The sequence below is a fragment of the Tenrec ecaudatus genome, chromosome 10, assembly GCF_050624435.1.
Source record: "Tenrec ecaudatus isolate mTenEca1 chromosome 10, mTenEca1.hap1, whole genome shotgun sequence".
NCBI classification, from domain to species: Eukaryota; Metazoa; Chordata; class Mammalia; order Afrosoricida; family Tenrecidae; genus Tenrec; species Tenrec ecaudatus.
In genome coordinates this window covers 132,781,021-132,794,584 of record NC_134539.1, presented here as the reverse complement: position 1 = coordinate 132,794,584, position 13,564 = coordinate 132,781,021, and the positions used below count along the sequence as shown (strand labels likewise).

The 13,564-nt window shown below is 50.8% G+C and overlaps 1 protein-coding gene across 2 annotated transcripts; it reads right to left on the bottom strand.

Annotated features, from left to right (window-relative positions):
- Positions 1–2,649: 2,649 nt before the first annotated feature.
- GIP (gastric inhibitory polypeptide) lies at positions 2,650–8,359 on the bottom strand. 2 transcript variants are annotated; one of them, XM_075559309.1, is made up of 6 exons: positions 8,225–8,359; positions 7,256–7,358; positions 5,648–5,797; positions 4,825–4,905; positions 3,577–3,678; positions 2,650–2,772 (listed from the first exon to the last, which is right to left on the bottom strand). In XM_075559309.1, the coding sequence occupies exons 2-6, from the start codon at positions 7,342–7,344 to the stop codon at positions 2,763–2,765; spliced, it is 432 nt and encodes a 143-aa protein (XP_075415424.1). In that variant the 5' UTR covers positions 7,345–7,358; positions 8,225–8,359; the 3' UTR covers positions 2,650–2,762. The 2 variants fall into 2 exon arrangements, with proteins under 2 accessions (XP_075415424.1, XP_075415425.1); XM_075559310.1 differs by lacking the exon at positions 2,650–2,772 and having other exon boundaries at positions 3,573–3,678.
- Positions 8,360–13,564: the final 5,205 nt, after the last annotated feature.

The following is a 13,564-nucleotide window of genomic DNA, read 5'->3' as shown; positions in this document are numbered from 1 at the left end:
CTTTATCAAGTATGACGTCCTTCTCCAGGGACTGGTCTTTGCTGATAACATGTCCAAAGTCTGTGAGATGAAGTGATGAAGTCTCCCCTTCCTTGCCTCCAAGGAGCATTCTGGCTGTATTCCTTTCAAGACAGATCTGTCTTGGAATATATTAAGTTAGAATGGTAAAATTGCTAAGCTAGGGAGCAGAGCGGATGGGAAAAGTAAAAGGGAGCCCCAATCTTCTGGCTTGAGCAACAAGATAGTCCTGCTCAGAGACAGGAATAAAGGGGAAGTTGGAGAGGCAATGAAGAGTGTTTTTGAACAGGTTAAAGTTTAGATGTGTGGGACATGACAGGCTGACTGACCTTTGTGTATGTTGGACAGATCTGGAACCATCTCTAGGGTGAGACCATGAATGTGAATAATACTGTTGTAAGATACCATCAAGTTGATTCGGACCCTTGTCACAGAGTAGAACCGCCCCGAGGAGTCTCTTGGCCATCATCTTTAAAGTGGGAGAAAGCTGAGACTTTTTACTAGAAAGATTTACAGTCTCGGACACCCACAGGGGCAGTTCTACTCTGCCCTGTCCGGTCACTATAAGTTGGGATTGATTCGAAGGTAGTTGTTTTTGTTGTTGTTTTTAATCTTTATGGAAGGGGTTCACCAGCTCTTTCCCCCATGGAGCCACTGGGTGAGTTGGACTGCCGATGTTCTGCAGTTGTGTCCCCAGGACCCCTTAAACAACATTACCGGAGAGGATTTCAGTGCAAGGGTAGAGGATGGGAGCGGAGGTGGGTGGCAGAAGACTTCGGTACCATTTGCACTTGGAAGGCTGGGAGAAGGCTGAACCAGGTGCATTTGGCTTTCATTTAGCAGCCCTGGGTTGCCTGTTTGGGGATGACGTGAGAGGTAGACATGAATCACTGTGATTCTTTGTTTATCCATGACATGAAGCTGAACTTGTCTTCACCCATGCAAGAACCCGGGCTGGGAAATTGTTCAGCCCCTCAGAGGCATGCTTTCAGATTCAGTTCCACACCCTCAGACACAAAGCTCCACGTACTAAGCCACCTTGGATACAAAATTACTCCCTCGGACACAGAGTTACCCTCTCCAACACAGATGCTAGCCTTTGGGGGCACCCTCTCACACACATTGACCTCCTCCGATAAACCTCTCCTACCCACTCCTTGCCTTGATGCAAAAACACACGGTTCTCTCAGACATACACACCGACCTCATGGAGTCACTGACCTCCTAGAAATCCAAACCCACCACCATGTCGTCTCTCCCAATCCATAGCAGCCCTACAGCACAAAGAACTTCCCCAGAGGGCGCCCAATGCTGCGACTCTTTAAAGAAGCCGACTGCCCCGTCTTTTTCCCACACAGGGCTGGTGGCTTCCAGCAGCTGAGTGTGAGGAGGACTTGAAGCACTGGCTGATGAAGATCAAGGATTGTAGCCTTCAGTGTGGAGCACAACTCCATGTAGAGAAAACCCAAATCCTCGCAAGTGGACCAGTAGGTAACATCATGGGAAGCGGGGAAAAGATGTCGTTGTTGAGGATTTCCTTCGATGCTCATGGAAGCAGCAGTCACGACATCAAAGGATGCCGGGCGTTGGGTAAATTTGCCGTGGAAGGCCTCTTTCAGGTGTTGAAAAGCAAGAGTGTTACTTGGAGGACTAAAGTGTGCCTAACCCAAATCATGGTATTTTCAATCTCCTCCATGAATGTGCACGGTGGACATTGACTAAGGAAGACTCAAGAAGGACAACGCGCTCGGTAAAGCAGCGGGGCAGTGAAAATGGAGACCCTTCACGAGCTGGATGGCTGCGTGGCTGCGACAACAGGCTCAAGCTTAAGAACAATTGGGAGGAGGTGCCGGACCGGGCGGTGGTTCATTCTGTTGCCTGTAAGGCCACTAAGTGCGAACCAACTCTACGGCCTCTGACACGCACAAAACGACAGGGTACCGATGCGACACTCGAGTCTTTTCCAGCATCTCTGGCTGGTGCAGACAGTTAAGCACTCACAACTCGCAAAACGGCTTGTGGTCTGAACACGACCAGCAGTGCCTGGGAAGACAGGCCCGGTGACTGACTTTCTAAGAGTCACAACCTTGAAAATCTAGGATGGAGACCTGCCCTGCACGGGGTCGCCGTGGATCCAGGTCAACTCGGTGTCCGCTAAGAATGGTAGGTTTTCTTCTCATAGTTGGCAAACGTGATTACGAATATGCTCGCGGGAAAGATTAAGCTTTGTCTCTGGCTCTGGACTATACGCTCCTCAAGGGCAGGGTTGGTGTCTGTTTCACTTGTCGTATATCCAGTGTTGAGCACAACCCCTGCTGTGCTCCATCTCTAACGAATGTCCGTAGGCTCAATGCATGTTAACAGCCTATCTCTTCATTAGCTCATGCACCTGTACAGATGCACAGACAAATTTCCACTGATAGGACTCAGGTGATGTTAACCACTGTTGAGTCACTTCTGACTCATCGTGGGGCTATCGATGTTGCATAGAACAACGATTCAAGGCCCTAACCTTTCAGAAATACATCGCCAAGTGTGCCTTCTGGTCACGCACAATCGTTTATGCCGCTCAGGGACTCCTAGTGCTCCGTAAATACTTAAATCAAAATTAAAGATGTGCACAAAGGCTGATTTCAGTTTAAACTTTATTAACTTTCCTTCTCTCGGGAATTGCGGGGCGGGGCTGAGGCAGGAGCTGAGTAAATGAAGGACAGGGTCCCAGTCCGAGCTGAGATCGGTCATTGTCACTGCATCCTGGGGAGAGCGAGGACAGGAAGAAGACATGGCGGGGAGAAGGCTCGTTATTGACTTGAAGGCAGCAGATAAAATGAACCTCCACCCATGGGTCCAACCCCTCCTATCTCTAATTTTCCTATTGTAAGTAATTAAAATAATCTAGACTACTGTCAAGAGATTTGTAGACAGTTTCTTATTTTCATATTGAATCATGTTACTTTTGTAATTCAAGTAAGCAGCTGGGTCAATTCATAATGTTTGATAAATTTTAATAAAATGTAAGGGTAGAGTTCAAAAAAAATAATAATCTGGACTATTTCAGTGGACCGCTCCTCCTGCTCCACTCATCTCCTCTGGTCTGGTCACACATGCTTCTCTTTCTCCATCCTCCTCTGAAAAACCCTGCTAGACTCACACTCGCGTCAGGTCCCTGACTTCCCAGGACCACTGTCTGGACCCCCTTGGTTTCTGTGCCTTGCTGCCTCCTATTTTGTTTGAGTATCCTCTCAGGATGGATCGCTCCACAGTATTGAGCCATCCTCCTGCGCTGAAGGATGGATTAGTGGGAGTGTGGGGTTGGGAGAGAGTCCGGGCCTTCGCAGATCCAGGGCTTCTTGAATCTTTAGGTTCCTCGACCTTAAACAATCCCACGAGGTGGTTTTCGTAGCCCCGATGATAGTGGAAACACTGAGGCCCAGAAAGACCAAGGAATTTGCCAAGAGTCACCCCACAAAGGGGTGTTAGATCTGTAGCTGTGTCTGATTCCAAAGTTCAAGCTTCTAACCACTGCACCACATGCGCCAAGCCACCCCACTCTCTCACCTGAGTCTGCAGCGTTCCATCTGGTCTACCAGCCAGGCCAGCACCTCCTGAATCAGCAGGGCCCTGACCAAATCTTCATCACTGGAATTCTTGGGTGGGGAACTGAAAAGAAGAAAGTTTGTGGCAGACTTTCTTAGCCCCGGGCCCTACCTGAAGAGCAAGTACAAGGGTCTGGGACACTAAGGCTTGGGTAGGCGTGAAAAGAGTCAACACAGCTGCCTCTTGATGATCTCAGCTCTCGAAGTTTGGAATCTCCACCCAGCAGCTTGGCTTGCCTGGGAAAGATGGGCTTTTCAGCGCCCCCGTGGCCATCAATCCCTGCGGGCTCATAGTAACTACAGGACCGGGTGGAACCGCCCCTGTGAGTTTCCAAGACTGTAGCTCTTTTATCTATTTATTTTTGTTGAGATTGTAACTCTTGACTGGAGTAGAAACTCCATCTTTCTCCCTTGGAGTGGCTCATGGTTTCAAACTTGCAGTTTGAAACTCATACATCACTACCCCACCAGGCGAAGCCAGATTCCATTCTGGTGTGAGACAGCCCACCCATTCGCTTTGAAACTATCCCAGCATGCATTCCCCAGGCACCAGTTCTTTTGGGAGCATCCACTGGGCAGTTTGATCCATGCCACAGATGCCTCACTTGGCTCGGAGAGAGAAAGTAACTGATTTCTGGGGACTGTCCTGGAGAAAGGAGCCCTCCTGATGTCCTGGTGACACCCTGGGCTGCCAGCTGCCAAGTCAGCAGTTTGCAACCATCAGCTGCTCTGTGGAAGAAAGATGTGACCTTCCGCCCCCACAGAGAGTGGCTTTTCAGCCACCCACAGGGACAGTTCTCCCCTAACCCATAAAGGCCACGATGAAGCAGGATCGAGTCTGTGGTAATGAGTGAGTCCTTGGTAAAAACCCTCCATGCCACCAGCACCTTCCTAAGGTTTCACAGGGAGAAAGAAGGGGCATGGCCAGTCCCTTCCCTTCACCGCCTCTCTCCTTGACCCAGGAACTTAGTCTGGACACGAAGCCACCCATCTCAGAAACCCTGCCCAGCTCATCGAGGACCCTTGCCTCACTCCTCCCAGGCATCTTCCTTAAGCCTGAGCTGACCTTCAGGAATTTGCTCAGTGAAGTCCCCTCTTTGAACTCGTGAGTGGAAGAGGATGTTTCTAGAGGCTGGGACAGGGAACAGTGATATGGAGTAGGTCAGAAGTTAGGAGAGCCCGCCCCCTGCTCCCTCTACCCTCCACTCACCTGGGCTTCTCCTCATTCCTGTTAGATCGATGGACCAGCTCGAGACCCCGGGCCTCCCTCTGGGTCATGTTGTGTTTCCAGCTGGTAAAATAGAAATTAGCAGGAATTAGGGGCTGGGAGAGAGTCCAGGCCTCTGCAAGTCCAGGGCCTCTTTTGGTTCCTCAACCTTAGGGGTTGAGGATACTCCCTTCTGCCTTTAGCTGACCTGCTTGGTGAACAGCTTTTCCGGATCTGCCGTTCTGACCAAACAGAGGGCAGGGAAAGAAAGGCAGCAAAGGAAAGGAGGAAGGGCATTGACATCTGAAATCGCCTGCCCCAATCACCCTGGGAAGCAGCCCCGCTTCTGCTGCCTTCAGCCCCACTGCCCCGAGGTCCCTCTCTGCACTTCCACATCCTCCCCAACATGTCCTTTTCCGAAGTAAAGCCCAAACTAGTGGCCATGGGGCCAAATGCAACTCATAGAGACCCCGTGTGTGCCAGCACTTTGTTCCCGGGGCTTTTCAAGGGCTGGTTTTTCCAAAGTAGGTCGCCAAGCATTTCTTCCTGGGTGCCTCTGGGTGGACTTGAAATGCGAACCTTTTGGTGAGCAGGCAAGTGCATTAACTATGTGTAACACCTAGGGAATCCCTCAGAAGTAAAGGATCCTGGACCACTGCCCCAGGCAGGGGCCAGCCAGGGCCACAAGGACCAGGACAATACATCACTGTCCAAGTGGCAGGTGCTACCTAGAATGGTTCTTCCCCCATCAGTGTGACCATGTATGGTGATTTGGTCTGAACGTAGGAAGATTACGTTCTGGAGGCTTGAGTGCACAAGCACTCACTCATGTTTCCTCCCCTTCTGGGCTAGCAGCCAGTTCACAAAGTCTTGCTGTCGGATCTTGTCCATGGCGATGCTGTAGTCACTGATGAAAGTCCCCTCCGCATATCTCGGTCCTCGAGGTTGAGGGCTGCTGGCCTTAGGGTAGGGTCTGCTATGGGGAGGAAATGAGAGAGAGGGAGAGAGAGAGAGAGAGAGAGAGAGAGAGAGAGAGAGAGAGAGAGAGAGAGAGAGAGAAGCAGCATGTCACAGAAGAGGCAAATCAGAACCCACTGCCATCAAACTGGTTCCGATTCCTAGTGTAAGATGCGAGTAGAACGGCTCCTTTGGGTTTCCAGAATTTTAACTCCTTATGGGAGTAGAAAGCCTCACCTCCCTCCCTTAGAGAAGAAGCAGAGAGAGCTGAGAATCTCGCAAGGCTGGGATGAAACGCTGCTGCTGTCTGGAAGGGCAACATGGAAAAGCCAAGGGGCTCATGGGGGGGTGTTACCATGGCGATGCCTACTCTTGGTGCTCCACCCCCCTCAGGGGGAATCAATCCTAAGCTCAAGGGTCCATCTTCTGGGACCCCTCATCACATAGGACTGACTCACGTGGCTCCCCACCTCCCCTCTCTGACTGTGACCTTTCCTGATTCAGGGCTTGGATCCCACTGGATCTCAACACCTGTGAAGTCTTGTAGGAGAGCATTACTGCCGTCAAGACTTCTTATTACGCGCCCACCCCTCCCCGCAGAGAGAGACTGTCGATCGCCCTTACTTTACAGAAGAAGAAATTAAGATGCAGAGAAGTCACTCTAGGTGGCAGATCCAGGATTTGTCTCCAAGCAGTGCAGCCTGAAGGGACCCTGGTGGTGTTGGGGGCACATCGGGCTGCTGACCACAAGGTCAGCAGTTGCAAACAGCCAGCCAGTCTGTGGGAGACCGATGACTCTCTCTGCTCCCATAAAGATGCACAGCCTCCCTGGGACACTCCCCAGGGCAGTTCTGCTCTGGGCGATTGGACCAAGATGAATCACAATCAACCCGATGGCCGTGACTGAGACTTTAGCCCGGGGTCTAGCTTCTTAGCCTCGAGCTGATACGGCCTCTGTGGAAGTCTGTCCGTCCGTGAAATGTACGTGGCCACAGTCAGAGCCCCCTGTTGCATCCCTCCGCGACACTGCAGCGCGCCTCTGTGGCTCTTTGTTCCCCCTTGCACCTGTCCGCACCACGAGAATCGGAGCCATTTGTGGGGCCTCGATCCCCTGTGCTTAGCCCGTGGGGGACCCTTTACAAAATGATAGAGTCTGTAAAACTAAACACTTAAAAAAAAATGTGCCAAACATTAAAGCATCACATAAAAAAAAGAAAGGAAAGCAGAACCTCAAAGGGGGGATTCTGTCACCTTCTTTAGACATTGTAACTGTCAAGAAATGCAGATGTCTAGCACAAGGCCTTCTGGGTCCAGTCTCCCGGGGCACTCAGGTGGCTGGGAGGAGGTCCCATAAGCTGCTTTCCTCATAACCTGGAGTTCCCTCCCTCTGTCCTTCTTCCTTCCTCAGAGTCCAGAACCCAGTCAGGCTCCCAGCCCCCTCCTCTACCACAGGTCCCTCCCTTCCCATCACCCCTACCTGGAGTGACCCTCCTCCTTGTCCCCTAGCACCACTGCCAGGAGCAGGCACACCAGTAGAAGAGTGAAGGTCTTCAGCGTCGCCATCATCCAGGGCTTGTATCCTGAGCTCAGAGACAGAAGGACTAAGACCGTGGTTCTCAACCTGTGGGTCGTGACCCCTTTGGGGGTCAACCAACCCTTTCCCAGGGGACGCCCGATTCATCACAGTAGCAAAATGCCCACGATGAAGTAGCAACAAAAATCATTTTATGGTTGGGGGTCCCCACCACATGAGGAACTGGATGAAAGTCTCACAGCATGAGGAAGGTGGAGAACCACTGGATTAGAAGGAGCGTGGTGCCTGGTCCCCCGGGGTGAGTTTGCTTTGGATTGGGGTGGGGTCAGAGGGTGCTGGGAGAAGGGCAATGAGGGAGGGATCGAGAGGGGAGAGCAGTTCAGACCCGGGTGCTTGGGCAGCTCTCCCAGAGCTACCCCCTCACCTCCCCCCGGGTTCCAGCTTCACAAAGGTGATTTGGCAAGAACCTCTCCTTAGAAACCAACCCTCTGGGAGGTTCCCTATGGCCAGCCTCTACTCTCGAATTGACTCTCACCTGTCCCCTTCTTGCCCTAAAGGGAAACCACACACCGAACCAGCTAGCCCCCTCTTTGGAGGTGTAACTGCCGGGAGGCTGTTCCCGCAGCATGTCTTCAGCAGGTATAAAGATCCATGGGAAACCTTGCTTCCCATACCTGAAAACCAGAGCTAGACCTGACCTAGAGGTTTGTGGGCGGTAGACTTCATCTTCCTGCCTTTCTCACTAAAGAAGCCTCCAGAGCGTCCTTCCTATTTCTTTCTCCCCCTCCCCCTCCGTATTTCTTAGACCGAAGGAGAGAGTGTGAAATGCAAGGGTGCTGAGCCCCTCAGAGGTCAAAGCTCTCCTCCTCTCCTGGTCAACTGGCCCAGCCCCCATCCCAGCGCCCCTCTTACCAGACAGAATTCCTATGGGACTCCTTCAGGAGCAGGACAGGTCTCGTCCTCCTGCTGTCTGGTCCTTGGGAGCTGTCTGGAGAACCTCTGCTTCAGCTCCCTTAAATCCAGCCTTCGGAGAGCAGCTGATTAGCCTAAAAGCACCTTATCTGGAAAAATTAAACCCACAGAGCCTGCCACATTAAGTTCATTTTACACTTTAATAAAGTTGCCCTTTACACTTGAACTGCGTTAACTGGTGATTAACATTTTGAATATCTCTAACTGCTGTCTGAAGCCCGCACATGGATACACCAAATAGCCTCTCCTCCCTTCTGGGCACAGTACCCACCATATGCACACACCTCATTTATAGGGACCCTCTTTTAGAAAGGGCACGCTTGCTGAGGGCGGCCTTGGGGTGGGGCCGGGCACTCCCCTAGGCACAAAGGCTACTTCTTTGTGGGAAAGAGCCGCACTGTGACTTGCTAACCCTGTTGCATCTCCCACTCAGACAGAGGACGCCTTAAGGTGCTCCTCGGCCTTTCCCCAGGTACTCAGCCCATGGCTTCGTCAGCCTAGCAGGGACACGGGGTGCAGACTGTAGATTTGGCAGACCCCAACCCACCCCCAAGGCCTTGTCTTCCCCTCCCTGCTGACGTCCCTCCTATGAGCTCCAGGACTTAACACCTGCCACTCTCCTCTCCAGGGGAACTCCCTAGCCCGGGAACAGAGAAGAATTAAGTACCTGTGTGGGATGAGATCAGGAGGGGACTCACCTAGGCTTCCTAGAAACCTCCCACCGACCTCCCCATTTCCCACCACCCAGAACACTTCTCCCCGACAAGCTCTCTAAAGCTGTATCCCAGATACTAATGGGCATAGGTGGGCGAGCCATTTAGATTTCATCTCCAAAGGGGAGGTGGGGCTGCTAGATTTCTGCTTCCATTAACACAGGGTTTGTGTCAAAGGTCTTGGGCCACCTCCCAGCCTGGGTACCTTAGCTGCAGGCAGAAGGTATCCAAGAAGAGTGAACAACACAGTTCCCTGACACCCCTAAGGGATGCCAAACCAGACCCTCTGGTGATGCCAGAACCTTCCCGGCAGGTTCTGAGAGGGTTTCCAACAGCCCTTTTGCCCTTGCCTTGCCCCCGGTGACGTGGGGGTTTATTGGGGGGGGGTGGACTGCTCTGAAGGCCAGCTCTGCTTCAAATCCCCACCCCACCGATAGATACTGAAAGGGGGCCTTTCGGCAGCTCCCACCACTTCCCACTTTTCCTTTGACCTTTGGCCCTCGTGTCCTCCTATGGATAGACAAGAGCAGAATGATCCTGGTGCCTGAAGGTGAGGCAATCATGGTCGGGGCAGGGGAGGGAATGTAAGGGGACCGCTTAGCCCAGAGTTCAAGTCCAAGTCTGCAAGTTCTACACGCCTCAGGATCAATGGAGCAATGTGGGGGAGCATATCATCGAAGCCCAAGGCCCATGGATGCCCACAGGCCCCACCCTAGGATGTACTGGGAGTCCGGGGCATGGAAAAGAGAGCGTGGGACAGATTTTTAGGGATCAGAAGTACCAACTGGACTTGGTCAAAGAGTTCAATAGAGACAATCCCCAGCCTACGGGCCCATGCCCTGAGGAGGTGCTCCCAGGGGACTTAGCTCCACTTCGGACACTTTCCAAGATGTGTGGGTCAGAGAAGATATCGGGGAGGGGGCAGAAAGAGTATACCCCAACTGGCCCAAAGTCCATATCCAAGGCAGAGATTCAGACAGGTGGCGAGTGCGTGCCGTGAGCATCCGAGGAGGCGTGCGAGTCAGGACATCTGAGGGGTAAGATGTGGGCAGGCGGTGACGGTCAGTCCTGTTTGGACAGAACCCAGAGTATGCTTCCCACCCCCTGCAGGGTTCTGAGTCAGGGACCCAGGAATGAGGACTGGACCTGCCGAACGCAGTGGGACGTTTTCCACAATTCCAGCTCACAGTGACTCATCTCCTCCCTCCCGCTCCCAGAGCCTGCAGGGCCACCGCAGACATTCCAGGCCAAGTACTCCAGGCCAAAATACTCCAGCCAGGCTGGGGTGACTCAGAGGCCTGGCCTCAGCCTCCCTACTGTGGACTCTTGCTTTGAAGACCCCTTGGTCTTCAAGTTCACCAGCTGGACACCCGCGGTCCTTCCTACACAAGGTGGGAGTTATTCTCCTGCCCCAGCAATATCTGAGTCAGCGTGCCTCAGTGGATAGGACCGGTTGTCATTTTTTTGAGTTTGACATTACCTGGATTGACAATGGGAAAAAACTTCTTCACCAAGTTCAGACCTATACATGCAGATGGCTGCTTTTTATTGGGACTTACTGTTCCAGACCAGGAATTGAAGGCAAACCGAGATGTAGTCCCGGAAGTGGATTAGTTTCATCTGGATGGCCATGTCAAATCCCGCCCGTATGTCTTCATTTCGGGTAGAAGTTCAAGGGCTGCTGATGAAATTTTGAAAGCAGAATATTTTCTTGCTTCCAAAGGTGAAATCAATTCCAGACCCAGTAAAAACATACTGGTTCTATAGACTCTAGAGAGAGAAGAGCCGTTTCTGGGGTCAAGGGTCTGGGGTTCCCTGTCATGAAACAGCCAAAGACAGGGCTCAGGTGGATTCGAGAAACTTTGTTTATTTTTCCAGGACAAGACCGAAGGAAACAGTGGGGTTTGCTACCTTCAAACGGTTTCAAAAATCCAGTGAAAGTCAAGCAAACAATATACCCAAACTACCCCAAACTCTGTGGCCAAAAGCAGATTGTGCAGTGATCACAGCAAATACTGATCTCTGCTGACATGTCACCAAACCCCCATCCCCTGAAGCACCATGCTCCTGGCTTATCTGCATGAGGGAAGCTTCTTGCCTGGTTACGGATCTTAATGACCTTGCTTACAGCCTTCCTGAGTTAGAAGACCATCATTACTGATTAAAGCTTAAAAGGAATTTTTACTGCACCGGAGAGGGCTGTTACATTTGGATTTCCAGGGATTCTATCTTAAATCATGTCATATGTCCAACATTTCGATTAACCGAAGGCTGACTCGGTCACCCTCATGTCGGAATAAAAGTTAGAGACAGAGAACTTTGATGACTGTAAGGAAGAGATAGGGCGGTGAAGCCAACCTGGGGTGCTAGATCAGGGTTCTACCTTTCGTTGCAGATGTTCCTTTGGGGGGAGTATTTTTTAAAGGAGACCCCCAATAAATAAATAAATAAAAACGGAGACAAGAAGGACATGGTCTCAGTTGAACTTTTCATCATTTGGTTCACTCTTATTCCTACAAAGAAGACTTCCAGTTTTCCTCTCCATTTCTGGTCCCAAACATTCCCCCAACATCAATGAGCGTCCACCAAGATAGATACTTTCCAGGGAGATCTTCAAAAAATCCAAACTCTGGGCTGGGTGGTAGGGTGGGGATGCTCTAAAATGGATGTGGTAATGATTGTACGATTTTCCTTGATATGATTGAACAATCGAGCTATTGAATTATAAATTATGTGCCAATAAAACTGTTGGAAAACAAACAAACACACACACATACACACACACAAAACGACCCAAATTCCAAACTCACTGCCATCAGGTCAGAAGCCCCTGTGGGTTTCTGAGACTGCCACTGTTACTGGAATAGAAAGCCTCATCTTTCTCCCACTGAGCGAGCAGCTGGTGGCTTCAAACTGATGACCTTGTGGTCAGCAGTCCAATGTAACCATTATGCCACCAAGGATCCTCCTCATCAAGAAAGGAGAGAGAGAGGGAGAGAGGGATCCTACCTGGTCATCTGCTCAGAGGAATCCGTTTGAAAGTCCACTATCAGTTCAAACCCCGATCCCTCTAGTTTTTATCAAAGGTTATATTGACTGCTTTTGTTCGTTGGCTTGGCGGATAGTTCAAGCCGATAGTAATCCCTGCCTAATCCAAGGCAAGAAGATTGCAGTGAAAAGCAAGACCAGGGATGGGGGGCACAGGGGTGCCTGCTGGAGGGAAGAATTGCTTGGGCATCAAGGATAAAAGACCAGGCAGAGGGGGAGGGGTTAAAAAAAAAAAGACCCAGCAGATTGGACCTCCCAGAGAGAGCAGCATTCCTGAGCCCCTGTCTCCCCTGTGGGAACACCATTCCAGGGAAAGACCGGGAGGGATGAGAAAGGAAGGGCGTCCCTCTTTTCCATTTCTTTGTATGGGCTCATGAAGGATAGAGCTGGCTCCAGAGTTCCAAGACAGCAGAATCTGCCCTGCCTCATAGGTAAGTACCAATGAGTGTCTTGTTAACTTGAACGCACTCTGCAAACGCTGATGGGCACTATGCACTAGAATGAGCCCCCTGTCTCACTTTCTTAAAACAAAAAAACAACCCATTGAGACTCACTTGTGCAAAGCAGAATTGCTGTATGAAGTTGCCCGTCCCTTTAAGAAGCAGATCGCCCGCCCTCTCTTCTGAGGCCCCTCTGGGTGGTTTGCAGCCACCAACCTTGGGTGCGTAGTGGAGCACTTAACTATTTGTATCACCCAGCAATTATCTTCACTCTTTAGAGAATCCAGTAAAATTAAATGATAATGCTGGGCTGCCTTAGTCCGCTAGCTGGGACTGGGAAGGACGGTTGTGACATTATATATCAGGGTCCAGGGTTTGGGGGACAGACCATCTGTGCTTACTAACAGTGATTTAGGACAATCTGACCTTTCTGTGCTTCAGTTTGCCATTGTTCTTGAAACAGGAATGTAATAGTTTCTACCTCATTGAATTGATCTGAGATTCATGGAAGGTATTTAGAACAGGACTTGCTCTATTAGCTATCGTTTGCTATGAAATGCCTGTCACTCTTTAAAATATACACATGTATTACTTCACCCAGTGACTGAAACCCAGGAATCCTAGGCTGCTGCCTTAGCTGGCTGTTCTAGCTCAGAATCTCTAATGGGACCCTGAAGCTGCAGCTCCTGAAGTCTTCTCTGGGTTGTAGGCTGTGCATCTACGCTCCCTCCTGATTGCCTTAGTTCTCCACTGAGGGTTGCCCACAGCATGGCTTCTTCCCACAGAGCGAGTTCTTACAAGTGACATGCCATCACTTCTGCTGTGGACTTGGTCACACAGACCAAATCCAGGACACCGAGGGAGGCAACTACACAGGTATAGGACCGCAAGGCAGGGGAAGTCAATACCAATAAGAGAGAGATTTGGGGGAAAATTATGGAGCCAGGGGAAGATACTGGTTTTTTTTTCCCAGAATTCATGATAAAAAGAAGAAAATATTGATATAGATACAATTCATCCACAGTGATCTACAAATAGACACCCAGGCTGAATAGGTGGGAGAGGGAGAGTAGACTCAA